Source organism: Camelus dromedarius, chromosome 25, assembly GCF_036321535.1.
Source record: "Camelus dromedarius isolate mCamDro1 chromosome 25, mCamDro1.pat, whole genome shotgun sequence".
Classification (NCBI taxonomy): domain Eukaryota; kingdom Metazoa; phylum Chordata; class Mammalia; order Artiodactyla; family Camelidae; genus Camelus; species Camelus dromedarius.
Window position 1 is genome coordinate 3,735,682 of NC_087460.1, and position 13,741 is coordinate 3,749,422.

The following is a 13,741-nucleotide window of genomic DNA, read 5'->3' on the forward strand; positions in this document are numbered from 1 at the left end:
TTTACTGGAAAGCATCTATCAATGAGATTTCCCTGTCACTTCATTGCCAATAAGATTAGGGGTGTTTTTAATTTCTTTGCATTTTCCTATTTCTTAAAATGCTTATTCTTTTTTTTTTTTTTTTAATTATGAAACTTTACTGTTGCAACGTGATGAATTCAGGATACCTCGGCTCTTCTTTCGTGCTGAGAACTGTGAAAGTGTTGGTTAGATCTGCTCATCGGGGCTTCATGCCGATGCGCCCTAGTCCCGCCGGTGACCTCTCCGTGGTCCCTGACACACATGCATTGGGTGCTCGCTGTGTTGTAGGCATTGGGCTCTGTATGGGGGGTCGGAAGGACACAGGCGACTGGATTTGCACTATGAGAACCAAGTTCGTGCATAAAAAGCCAACCCGCCAGCCACTCCCACTGCTTCAGGGAAAGTCTGGCGGAAATCCCGCCTGGTCTCAGTGTGGGAGGGAAAGAGGACTTTGAACAGAACTTATGCACGGTGTCAAATGTGAAAATGGCTGAACCACGTCCGTGTAAATCCAACCTTCCTGCCGCCTCCATTCCCCGGTTTGAAGTGAGCTCCCAGAACGTCACAACGGTGGCATCCTTAAGGAAACGGAAACTTCTTCTGGAAAGTTAATGAAATGCTAGAAGCTTGTGCCAGGACCAGGGACTCCTCTTGAAGGAAAGGTTCCTAGGAAAGGTTCCTTGGAGAGAGACTCCAAGGAGGTGGGTGAGCCTTCACATCTGACACAACAGAGGGCTGCTAGCTGTGAAGCATCGTGGGGAAGTCTCCTGGTTTTCCCGGGCAGCAGCCTTCAGGTCAGAGGGGAGCCGGGTCCGCCTACGCTGGGGAGAGCCCGAGTCAGTGCCCCAAGATTCCTGTGGCTTTGCCCCAGCCCGGGAGGTCAGATTGCCAGATAAAACGCAGGATTCCCAGTTACACTTGAAATTCAAAATCACACACACACACATAATTTTTAGCATAACTATGTCCCAAGAAAGAATTCGGGCATACTTATGCTAAAAAAAGTACTCATTGTTTACCTGAAATTAAAATATAACTGGGAGTCCTGTATTTTTATTTGCTAAATCTGGTAAAAATTCTACAAGGAAGGCAACTGAACGTTCCCAGGCCCCACTCCCACAAGTAGAAACAAGAAATTAAGAAAGAGAAGGAGAGCCTTGAGGGTGGCGGGAGACAAGAATTTTCAAAGCTCTAAGGAGGGGAAATAGCCTGGGGACTGAAGGAGGATTCAGCTGCATCTCAAGGGACTTCCAGGGTGGAGGAGGTGCGCCAAGAATCAGAAGAGAAATGATTATTCTGGTGCAGGAGTGTAACATCAAGATGCACCCAAGTCTAGAAGTGGATGAAGTGGATGCCTACTTCTTGCCAATGATGCTGCAGCTACATTTGTGTGCACGCTGCTCCCCCCGCCACCCCTCCCCCCAGGAAGGCTTAACACCAACCCCCAGAAGAAGGGAAGGGCATGGGAGAAATAGCCTCAGTACAATAGTCTTATCAACCCAAAATGATCCTGGGACTTCCGGGGAGCCCATCGACATTGCCGAATTTAACTGGTTTACCTGAAAGTTCTGAGATTCATTTTCTGTATCAGTTAGAATGGAGCCACGGTATTACAAGGTAAAGCCAGTTATCAGAGAATTTTAAGAAATTAACATTTTGCACGTGTGAGTTCGTTGCCTGTGAGGCTTTTAAAAATTCATTCTCAGCCTATATGCATGGGCTTCAGGTCTTTTTAAGCACTGATCAGAGATGCGTGACCTCCTTTGAAAATGAAAAGCTTCCCTTCCCTTCCCCTGACTCTCACGCTGCAGTCCGGCAGGTTGCCCGGGGAGCTGCTTTCTCCAGAGAGGAATCTTGAATCTCATTCCACTTGGTCTCTGTGACGAAAGCAGTAGTCTTATTTTTCACCTTCCAAATATTAAATGATATTATTTTATTTTTAATTTTTATTGAAGTGTAATTGACTTACAATGTTAGTTTCAGGTGTACAGAAAAGCAGTTCATTTATATATATATACACACACACACACACATATATATTTCAGACTCATTTCCATTACAGCTGATTGCAAGATACTGAGTACAATTCCCTGTCTTATACAGTCGGGCCTTGTTGTTAGTCTGTCTTATATACAGCGGTGTGTATCTGTTAGTCCCAAACTCCTAGTTTATCCCTCCTCCGTTCCCTTTTCCCCTTTGGCAACCATAGTTTCACATTATTTTATTGAATATATGGTCAGCCTTCGCGGTCACCTCCCGTACTTTTAGCACTGACGTGCCTCCCTGGAGTCCTCATGCTTAGAATCGCTGACTTCGGGCTTCCTTAGTTTACGGATTTTTCCTACCCAGCAGATTGATGACGATGGTGGTGATGAAGGCTGTGGTGACCACAGAGCCGCCCCAGACTCAGGGCCTTTTGAATCCCACTTACCTCCTGGGTGACTGATCCGGGTAATGACCCTGGACACTGTGTATTACCATCCCCATTTCCCAAATGAGAGAAGGGAGGCTCAGGGAGGTTCAGAGACGTGCTCAGGCCAACACAGAGAATAAATGATGGAGTGGGATTTAAATCCAGATTTGTCTAATCCCAAAGCCTGTGATTTTCCCACACTGCTTCACTGCCCAGCCACCACATAGCCCTCACTCACGAGAAATTCCTGCCTCCTTTGCTTGGCTCTAATTATAGTCCTTCTGAGAGGAATGTGCCAGGCCCTCTTCCTGGCACTGACTGCACCTCACTGGCCATGCCAGGCATCGTTAGCATTTCATTTATTAATAAACGCTTAAATAATGCCAGCTGTGTGCCAGACACTGGTTTGGGCAGATTACAAATAATAACTCAATCTTTATAACAATAAATGGTTATAACACTACAAAGAGTTAAGCTCCATTATTATTATTACTCATATCTTATAGATAAGGAAACTAAGGCACAGAGAAGTGAAGTGACTGGCCCAAGGTCACACAGCCAGTAAGTTCTGCAGACCTTGGGATCGTGCCTACTTCCCTGCAGCACAACCACCCCCCACCTTCTTCCAGAGATGTGGACTTCTCATCCTAACCTGTCCCCTAACTACCTCGTATGAGTGCTGAGAGGGTGATGGGGTCACGGGCTCAGAGTGTCCACAAAGAAAGGCCTTGCATTCCAAGTGCAAGCTGGCATGGCTCAGCTGTGGCTCCTGGCAACTCTCAGTTCTGTTCCCAAACACCAGTCCTTCTTTATTTCCAGTGTTTGGGAAGTGCCCATGGCCTCCAAGAGAGCTCCTTCTTCTGAGACTGAAAACCACATCTCAGGGGGGAGGGTGCAGCTCAGGGGTAGAGCACATGTCTAGCACGCATGAGGTCCTGGGTTCAATCCCCTATACCGCCATTAGAAAAATAAATAAATAAATAAGCCAGTTACCTCCCCACTAGGAAGGAAGGAAGGAAGGAAGGAAGAAAGAAAGAGAGAGAGAGAGAGAGGGAGGGAGGGAGGGAGGGAGGGAGGAAGGAAGAAATAAAACCAAATCTCCAGTCTTGGTGGTCTTAACTTTCCTCTCAAGCGCTTCCTGCCCACCCTGGACCCCTACTCCCTCTGATCTCAGCCAAGCTGCACAGGGCAGACGGCGCAGGGGAGGGGGCTGCCCTCCCTGGGGAAGCAGTCAGCTGACCCAAACTGGGAGGCCATATAACACCAGGCTGAAAATCTCTGCCTCTTGGAGTGACTTGGTTTTGACAAGGTGCCGGACATCTGCCTTTCAGAGATCCCTGTGTGCAAACAGGCAGCGTCCTAGGAACTCTTCCAGGCTGTTGGTCATTCAACACTTTTGTTGCTGGCTTTTCCGCATCAGGCCTTATCAGGGACCTAACATGACCAAAGGCAGGATGGCAGATGGATACAGAAAGTTAGGAAGGGAAGCCCAGTGAAGAACTCTCTGCTCCATGGTGGTTCAGAGGAGGTGCCCTAATAACGCACAGCAATAACCAGGAGCTGCCAGGCCTCTGCCACGTGCTCCTTAGTAAAACTTTTGACAATTTGCTTAATTGCATGAATTCTCAGCTTCCATGTCTATAAACAAGGACTAATAATGGCAGCTACCTCTTAGGGTTGTCATTGAGGATTAAATGCCATAATGTATGTAAAAGGCACTGTTCAAAGTTGGGCACATGACAAGAGCTCAAGAAATGTTAACGATTGTGATTTCACACACCAGCATAAATGCAGTTTGCTATTTTTTGTGCACCCCATGATCACCTGTGAACTCAATGCTATTTCCCTTTTTATAGATTCAAAATTTTAAATAAAACATTTAGAGAGGCTAAATTACTTGCCGAGGCTATGTAGCTAATAGTCAGAGGTGCAGAGTGGGACTCGAGATCTTTGTTTTCTGCTTTCCAATGTCACACTTACTCCATTGCCTGGAGACGGTGTTAGCAGTAATCTCCTTCCTCCTCCAAAACACACATGAATGCACACTGCGACCTGTTCCTGAGCTCCAGGAACGCAGCCCTCACAGCTTGGTGCTTGGTTTTCAATACCACCCAGTGTAGTGGGATAACACCTGGGAGCTGAGGGTAGCCAGGCAGTTCACGACGTTAAACGCCACGGGGCGCTGGCCAGCCATTGCTTTGTTGGCAGAGAGAGCAAGGCTCCGAAGCTGAGTTGAAGAATCCAGTGGGTGGCGGCTGAGCACCATCTGAAAGTGTGAAAGTCCTGATTATCATCCTCAATATCCTATTCCTGCCAGTGGCATCAGCCTGCGAAAAATAAGAAAGCTACTTCCCAAGGTTAATAAAAAGAAGGGAAGAGGCTGGGAGGGTGGGGGTTTCAGCATCAGGCTGGGAAGGGGAAACAGAAGACGACAGACATTAAAATAGCAGCAAGTGAACACCGTGTAATTTCCAACAGTCGATAACGTCACGCTGCAAGGTTGGTGATTCTGCCGAGATAATTACCACTCCCCAGATTACTGTCTACACTGGAGAAAGAAATGACTGCTGTGCGTGAGAAAGCACACTGCCTCTCGCATCTTAAATAGTGGCAGTGATTAATGAGAGACCAGGCTGTAAATTCACAAATCTTTCACCTACGCGTGGGGACTTCCAGAAGTAGAGAAGAAAGCACGACAAACTCTCCTCCACCAATAGGGAGACTGAGAGCTCTTGGGGTGACTCCGCCTTTAGAGTCACCCTGCATCTCCCAGCAAGTCTGGGTCTGAAAAATTACGACCGAATCCTATCGACCACTCATGGGATTCTCCCCGGCTGCAGAGAGGCCGTCTGCTGGTGAAACCACTGCTAACCCCCACACTTACTGATTAGGGCATCCATGCTGCTGAGGCTAACACTCGGGGATCCGGGGTCGCTTTCCACCAGTCTGGGAGACCATGGCTGTTATCACTGGTCAACAAAGAGGGAGGACCCTGATACAGCGATCCGTCAGCCACCGCAGGCAACTAACACGAGGGATGGAGGGCGGTGCGTTAACAATATTAACTAGTAGTTCTCAAGTGCTCATGATTCTCCAGACATTCAGTACTCAGAACAACCACAGGAGGCTAGCCTAGGCACATTAGTGTCCTCACTGGGCAGATGGAGACACTGGGGGCTAGAGAGGTTGAATGTCACGGCCCTCTACCCAGGCCAACCTCCATCCAGACCCCAAGCTCATATCTGGGAGAAGGTACTTCCCAGCCCCGGGATTTCCTTCTGCACCACAGCACCCAGTAAGAGGACCAGACCCCTACGTGGGACCCATCCTCCGGGACAGCCGTCCTCCAGCTTCCGTGGCATCAGAATCCCCTGGAGAGCTTGTTCAGACACAGACTCCTGGGCTTCATCCCCCCATACTCTGACCCAGTAGGTCTGAGAGGGGCTCGGAAAGCACACTTCTGAAGAGCTTCCAGGTGCTCGTGACGCCTCTGGTCCACGGACCGCACTTTGAGTAGCAGGCCTCTGGAAGCCATCCCATCGCGGCCCCGACCTCCGGGTCCAGTCACATTGAAACTGCAGCTGAGCCCTATTCCTGCTCCACAACAAAACCATCTTTTAATCAAATTAGAATAAAGAGGATTTATTTTGAGAGAGACACTGAGAAAAACGGGTGCTGTCTGGCCTGCGTGAATCACGCAGTGACCACATGCTTTTTCCCGGGCTCAGTAGGGACACTCCTCACGTGATAATAAAACTGTTTTACATTTGCTTAGCACTTTTATAATGAAGTGCTTTTTTCATATATCTGGATACATAACCTAAACTCATACATATATCTTTATACAACGTGGGCCATGACCTAGCTAGACAAGCCATTGAATATAAAATACTCAGTAATGCCCTCCTTGATCTGGGTGCCTAAGCAGAGAGTTAGGAAATAAAAGTTGCAATTGTTATTGAGAAAGTGAAAACCAACTCAGGTATCTCTAACCGGAACAGCAAATGAAGCTCCCGGGTCACGGCTTTGGAGTTAGAAGGTTCTCGTGTTGGGTGAGTGAACACTGTAGTGAGATGTTTTGAGGGCAGAAAGATGGGCAGGAGAAAAAGAGACTGAGAAAAATGGTCCCAAAGCATCCATAATCCACCAGCCGCGGGATGGAGGAGGGCGGGGGTAGGGAGCAGGGACCCTCACTCACCAGGGCTCGCCACCCCTTGAATCTCCCATCCCTGGCTATCTGGGTCACATTCCTGTCTATGTTTGGCCCCTGAAAATGCACTGGACCCATTAATGAATTTAGTCCTGGATTAGACTGGGTGGGGGAGGAGGGAGGGAGAGAAAAAGCCAAGCTCCAGATGTGAGCCTTGATGTGTAAATGGCCGCTCGGTTTAATCCCTCTCAGCAGGAAACCGGAACGGCCTTCTGAGGTCTCGCTCGGGATCTGGGCTGATTTCAGCATCACCTCCCTCTAACCCTCAGCCCTGCCTCCCGCTTCCACCCCTTAGCGCAGCAAGGACTCCTCTCCCCGGCAAGTCCCCCACAGGCACAGACTCATTTGTTTTGCTCCTGTGTTTTGCTTCACTCCACCCTTGGTGCCTCCATCAAACAGGAAAGGAAGCTCATTTCCAGAACTTCCTTCCCAAGGTGTTGGATTGAGGGGCAAAGTGAGAAGGGAAGTGGGGGTGGGGGCGGGGCAAGGAGGAACAGCTGCTCATCTCGTTAAGATGTTTTTCACCACAGAGCAGCGAGGGGAAGGCATCTGGGAGAGGGTTAGGTGAGAGAGGGCCTCACTGACGAACACTCTGTTACCGCTTATTGCAATGGTAACACATCCTGAGGTCTATTACTTAACAGTAATGACCCGGCACTGCGTACTTCCTAACATTCAGCAGTAAGACCCAGCCTATCAATGACTTTTTAAAAACTGAAGTATAGACAGCTTAAAATGTGTTAATTTTTAATGACTTTTTAATCAAGTTTTCCTCTTAACTTTTTCTCAAAGGTATTTTGGTTTATTTGAACTCTGCTGCTTCTGTTTGGCTCACCCTGCTCCAGCCTGAGAAGTCCTGAGCCCTCTCTCCCACGACTTCCAACACCTCGGTGTTTCCTTAGAAAGATGCGGACCAAGAGGTTGTGGGGAGGTTGGAGAAAATGAGAAACCAAGTCTTCCCCAGTCTGGGGGCAATGGCTTCCCTTGTGGAGAAGATGTTACGGTGGTTTTGTTCAATGTCCTCTTTTAATGTAGGGGAGATCCGGGGTGATGGGGGTAATTGGAAATAATTGGTTTACCGGAGTGATGGAGAAGGAACAGGGGAAACAGCTCAGAGTGTTCTTCTCTTCTGTAAGAAATCCAAGATCTCTCAGGAGTGCCCAGCCCGAGCTTGGCCAGAGGGCCTAGAGGTGCTTCAGAGATGTGGTCGCTCAGCAGAGCCTCTTTCCCCTTGGAAGGAAGGAGCAGAGGCTTGAGCACAGCCGCTGGGGTGCCTGCTAGGCACCCTGGCTAGTTTGCAGAGAGACAGACAGACAGACAGAGACAGAGACAGAGACTAGAATACTACTCAGCCATAAAAAAGAATGAAATAATGCCATTTGCAGCAACATGGGTGGACCTAGAGATCGTCATTCTAAGTGAAGTAAGCCAGAAAGGGAAAGAAAAATATCATATGATATCACTTATACACAGAACATTAAAAAATGATACAAATGAACTTACTATATTATATTACATTATTATATTACTGCAATATTTTCACTACATAAATGACCTCAACTTTATGGGTTTAAACAACTTTGTGGATTTAAAAACAATTTAATATCTTGGACTGGTTGCTTTAATTCCTAAATAAAGATTGTGTTTGAGGCTTAAAATTAGTGTACTCTGTTTATTATATCGGAATAAACCCCCCAAAAAGGAGATTGGCTGAATTTTCATCTATCTGTCTGCCTGTCTGTCTGTCTATCTGTCTGTCTGTCTGTCTGTCTGTCTGTCTGTCTGTCTGTCTATCTATCTATCTATCTATCTATCTATCTATCTATCTATCTATCTATCTATCTTTCTATCCACCACAGCTTCTTTATCCAGTCACCTATTGATGGACATTTAGGGTGATTCCATGTCTTGGCTGTTGTAAACAGTGCTGCTGTGAACACTGGGGTGTGTGCATGTATGTTAAGCCCACCCGTTATGAAGTCTGCAGCCCCGGGTCCCCAGGGGCGGACCTGATCCTGACTGGCGACCTCAGAGCTTGAGAAGAAGAAAAACCCAGAGGAGATGGAGCAGGCAGAGCACAGGTCTGGTGAGGAGCGTGCAAGGCCCTGCAGGCAACCAGCGATGCCTCCACACACACACTCATCTTCACTTTCACGCCCCTTCCTCCCGCATGCACGTCCCCGAGGACGGCCAACCGCACGCACGCTCCTCCAACCCGGACACAAACTTGTGAGTCCACACCATGCTCCTCCGACACACACTTGTGCACCAGACCGGCTTTCCAGAACAACCGCTGCCTGCAGATGGCATCACACAGATAAACCCCAACCACCTCCAGGAACAGAAAGAGACGATCCAGCAGACATTCCCGAACGAGGGGCTTCAGGGTAACTTAAAACCGACAACCCCCTGAAGGCTGTGCCTGGAACTGCCAGTCGTGTCCAGAGGCACATTCCTCCTTGGCCACAGATGCTCTCAAACACCCGGCAGGGCTGGGGCAGGCAGAGAGCCTGGCTTCCTAATCCAGAAGCACTTATCCGGTTTCTTGCCCAGGCCCCCGCCACTGCAGGAACGAAAGCTGGGAGGCCGGATGTTGGGGAGAGGGGCATCTGTATCAGAGAAGGGGTCGCACGTCTCTGTAGAGGAGCCAAGTGGACGGAACAAGGGCCCAAACTCCGCTCGCCTGGGCTTAAATTCCCGCTTCGCCACTTTCTGCCTGTGTGACCCTAGGCAAGTTAGTCAATCTCTCTGTGTCTCCTTTTCCTCATCTATAAAATGGGGACAATATTTCTGAGAAAAGGGGTGGCTGAGGGCATAGACCAGGCAGTATTTGTAAAGTGCTGGGGATGGGCCTTGTCCATCAGAAGAGCAAAGTCAGCACTGCTTTTCATCCTGCTGCTCAGCCCTGGGGGCACCACCGGCTCCGGGCTCCCGCTCCCGGAGCCCCCACCCCCAGCCCCGGTACGAACCTCCCTGCCCTCCCAGCTCCCAGCTTTGCCAGGCGGGAGCAGCGCCCACCAGGCCCTCTCTCCCCTACCCCTTCCCGGTTAAGGGTTTCTACACAGGGATTTGTGGGGCGAGCTGAGAGGTTGTGCGTCTCAGGGATATAAAGTCAGCCATCTGGTCTCCAGACTCAGCCGCCCACCTGTCTGTCCGGGGAGCACCACTGTCAGCACTGGGGACCAGGGCTTTCCCGAGGGCAAGGACGGGGGCGCTGGAGGTTTTCAGCCAGCTATATTTTGGAGTGAATGTCGTATGTAGGAAAATGGGAAGAGAGATGCTTTTTTTTTTTATTTCTGTGAAGCACATTTTATTGCAATTTTTTAAACTTTCAAAAAAATTTTTTGTGGGGGAGGTAATTAGGTTTACTTATTATTTTTTTTTAGAGGAGGTGCTGGGGATTGAACCCAGGACCTTGTTGATGCTAAGCATGTGCTCCACCACTTGAGCTATACCCTTCCCTGCAATTTTTTTTCAGTTCTTATTCCAGGTAAATTACACTTCAGCGTTAATTTTTCAGAATTTCATTTTTTGAGGATATTTTTAAATTGAAGTATAGTCGGTTGACGATGTGTTAATTTCTGGTGTACAGAGTAGTGATTTTGTGATACCTACATATATATCCCTTTCGATGGTCTTTTTCATAAGCTATTGCAAGACACTGAATGTAGTTCTCTGTGCTCTACAGTGGGACCTTGCTGTCTCTCTGGAGATGCTTCTTCATTGGTCTCCAGATGCACATATTTATTTTCAAGGCCCATAGCTCCGCCCCGCCCCGCCCCCTCTTGTTTGTAATTCCTCCCGAAGCCGAGAACCGTTATTCCCCCGAAGGAGAAATGTAAAAAGGACTGCCTTCTCGCATCCTCGGGCTCACCTCAAAGCCTCATCCTTCCAACCCAAGACAGTCATTTCCCCGAGAATCCACTTGGCGCTCAGCCCGTTCCCAGGTGAACTGAAATCCAGAGCGATTCTCATCTGGTTGCCCTGGGAGTTTCAGCGCTCTGGGTGCAACCTGTTCCTCCATCCTCTCCACTCCCTCCCTCCCTCTGCCCGCTGCGCCCAGCTCTGCCCCTGCCCCCCTCGCCCCGGGCCCCAGCTGCGCCCTCCGTGGTTGTGGGGGGCACTCGCTGCCTCGGTTCCGGGAGGGGAGGCCGGAGGAGCAGGGGAGGGCAGGAGGCGGGGAGCCGCGGGGCGGAGGCCGCGCCTGGCGGCTGGAGGTTGCGTCTGTTGGAAGGCAGCTTTTGGCTGCTTGGTAACGGGCTGCCAGAACCCAGAGAGGCAGAGAGCAGGGCAGCTGCTTCTTGACGTCAAGACCGAGCGAGGGGACCGCGCCAGCCACCCTAGCCCGCCTCACAGCGGGCTGGCCGCCTGGGGGTGGGGGGAAGGAGCCCGGTACCCGGGGCCCCGCGGACAGAGAGGGGGCGTGGGAGCCGGTCCGCAGGGGCGCAGCATGCCCCTCGCCCCCGGGCCATGGAGATCCCCCGGGTGCCCCTGGAGAATGGCGGTGCCATGACGATCAGGGAAGCAGGAGAGGCCAGGGTCACCGGAGGAGAGCTCCGCTGCCCAACGACGGCTGCGCTCAGCGGTGGACCCAAGGAGCCGCCGCCAAGGGAGCGCCGCGCAGAGAGGGGCGCGGACAGGGCCGCGGACCCGGGAGGCCGGCCGGCGCCACCGCTACCCCAGGAGCTGCCCCAGCCTAGCCGACTGTCGCTGGAGGATGAGGAGGGAGACGGTGACCCCGCCCTGGGCGTGGCGGAGGATCAAGTGCTCCTTTCGGAGTCCCTCCACCACCAGCGCGTCCTCATCAACATCTCGGGGCTGCGCTTCGAGACGCAGCTGGGCACCTTGGCGCAGTTCCCCAACACGCTCCTGGGGGACCCGGCCAAGCGCCTGCGCTACTTCGACCCGCTGAGGAACGAGTACTTCTTCGACCGCAACCGGCCCAGCTTCGACGGCATCCTCTACTACTACCAGTCTGGGGGCCGGCTGCGGAGGCCGGTCAACGTCTCTCTGGATGTGTTCGCAGATGAGATCCGCTTCTACCAGCTGGGGGACGAGGCCATGGAGCGCTTCCGCGAAGACGAGGGCTTCATCAAAGATGAGGAGAAGCCCCTGCCCCGCAACGAGTTCCAGCGCCAGGTGTGGCTGATCTTCGAGTATCCGGAGAGCTCAGGCTCCGCCCGGGGCATCGCCATCGTCTCGGTCCTGGTCATCCTCATCTCCATCATCACCTTCTGCCTGGAGACTCTGCCTGAGTTCAGGGATGAACGCGAGCTGCTGCGCCATCCCCCCGTGCCCCACCAGCCCCCTGGACCCGCCCAGGGGGCCAATGGCAGCGGGGCCGTGGCGCCCCGCTCTGGCCCCACGGTGGCACCTCTCCTGCCGAGGACCCTGGCTGACCCCTTCTTCATCGTGGAGACCACGTGCGTCGTCTGGTTCACCTTCGAGCTGCTGGTGCGCTTCTTTGCCTGCCCCAGCAAGGCCGAGTTCTCCCGGAACATCATGAACATCATCGATGTGGTGGCCATCTTCCCCTACTTCATCACGCTGGGCACTGAGCTGGTGCAGCAGCCAGGCGGCAGCGGAGGCGGCGGCCAGAACGGGCAGCAGGCCATGTCCCTGGCCATCCTCAGAGTGATCCGCCTGGTCCGCGTGTTCCGCATCTTCAAGCTCTCCCGCCACTCCAAGGGGCTGCAGATCCTGGGCAAGACCTTGCAGGCCTCCATGCGGGAGCTGGGGCTGCTCATCTTCTTCCTCTTCATCGGAGTCATCCTCTTCTCCAGCGCCGTCTACTTCGCGGAGGCCGACAACCAGGAGACCCATTTCTCCAGCATCCCAGATGCCTTCTGGTGGGCAGTGGTCACCATGACCACGGTGGGCTATGGGGACATGAGGCCCGTCACAGTAGGGGGCAAGATCGTGGGCTCGCTGTGCGCCATCGCTGGCGTCCTCACCATCGCCCTGCCAGTGCCAGTCATCGTCTCCAACTTCAACTACTTCTACCACCGGGAGACGGACCACGAGGAGCAGGCAGCCCTTAAGGAGGAGCAGAGCGGCCAGAGCCAGGGGACAGGACCTGCCAGCGGAGGCCAGCGGAAGGCCAGCTGGAGCAAGGGGTCCCTCTGTAAGGCTGTGGGGTCCCTGGAGAAGGCAGATGGATCTCGAAGGGGCAGCAGCCCCCTGGAGAAGTGTAACCTCAAGGCCAAGAGCAACGTGGACTTGCGGAGATCCCTGTACGCCCTCTGCCTGGACACCAGCCGGGAAACGGATTTGTAAGGGGGACCCAGGCAGACAGCTGGCAGTGGGCTGGGTATAGCGGGGGTCTTCTGACCCACCCTGGGTATCTATTTCATGCACAGAGTATTTCAAGCCCACCCTGTAACCTAGGTCTGTCCCTCTTTCACTGCTTCCCTCCTGCCTCCCCCACAATCCCCTCATTTTCCCTTTTCTTTCCACGACATCAAGGGTCGCCTATTTTTAAAAAGTACCACATTCCATGACGCAGGAGCCGTTGAAATAGTGAGCACTGTGAGATGCACGTATTTGTAGCCAGTTTCCTATACCCAGCAGAGGGATAACCCAAACAAAAATGACTTTAAATAGCCCAGATTCCCCAGAGATTTTATAACCCACCCCCATTCCCTGTGTCCCAGATTTGCTTTACATATGATTATATTTGTGTATCAGGGAAAATATTATTTTTAAGGCTGGTGAGTGGATTTTTGTACTGTAGTTCAGATGGAGATATTTTGGATATATTTTCAAGACATATGTTGTATTTATGGAAGAGAAGGTTATTGTGACATTCTCCTGTGATGCTTTTATTAGAGCCAGAGACCCTGGTCATGACTGTTCTGGTTTCTGTATCTGCAAGCCTCTCTCTTTTCTAAGATGTATCGGTGCTTTGTGTCTAGGGCAGGAAATGCTCTGGAAGAAAGGCAAGTCTAACTTTTTCTGTTCGCCTTAAGCAATTCTTGTAACTTTCTTCTGCAAAAAGCATTTTAATGATGCTGGAGGAAGACATCTGATCATTTATTCTCTTGAATTTTATCCCAGGAAATAAAAGGTTACTTGGCTGAGGCAAATGTTAGTTTTTC

The 13,741-nt window shown here is 51.3% G+C and overlaps 1 protein-coding gene across 1 annotated transcript; it reads left to right on the top strand.

Moving 5' to 3' along the window:
- Positions 1–10,829: 10,829 nt before the first annotated feature.
- Positions 10,830–13,719, top strand: KCNA5 (potassium voltage-gated channel subfamily A member 5). Its single transcript, XM_010996982.3, has one exon. It carries the CDS (start codon positions 11,115–11,117, stop codon positions 12,918–12,920), a length of 1,806 nt encoding a protein of 601 aa, XP_010995284.3. The 5' UTR covers positions 10,830–11,114; the 3' UTR covers positions 12,921–13,719.
- The last annotated feature ends 22 nt before the right edge of the window (positions 13,720–13,741 follow it).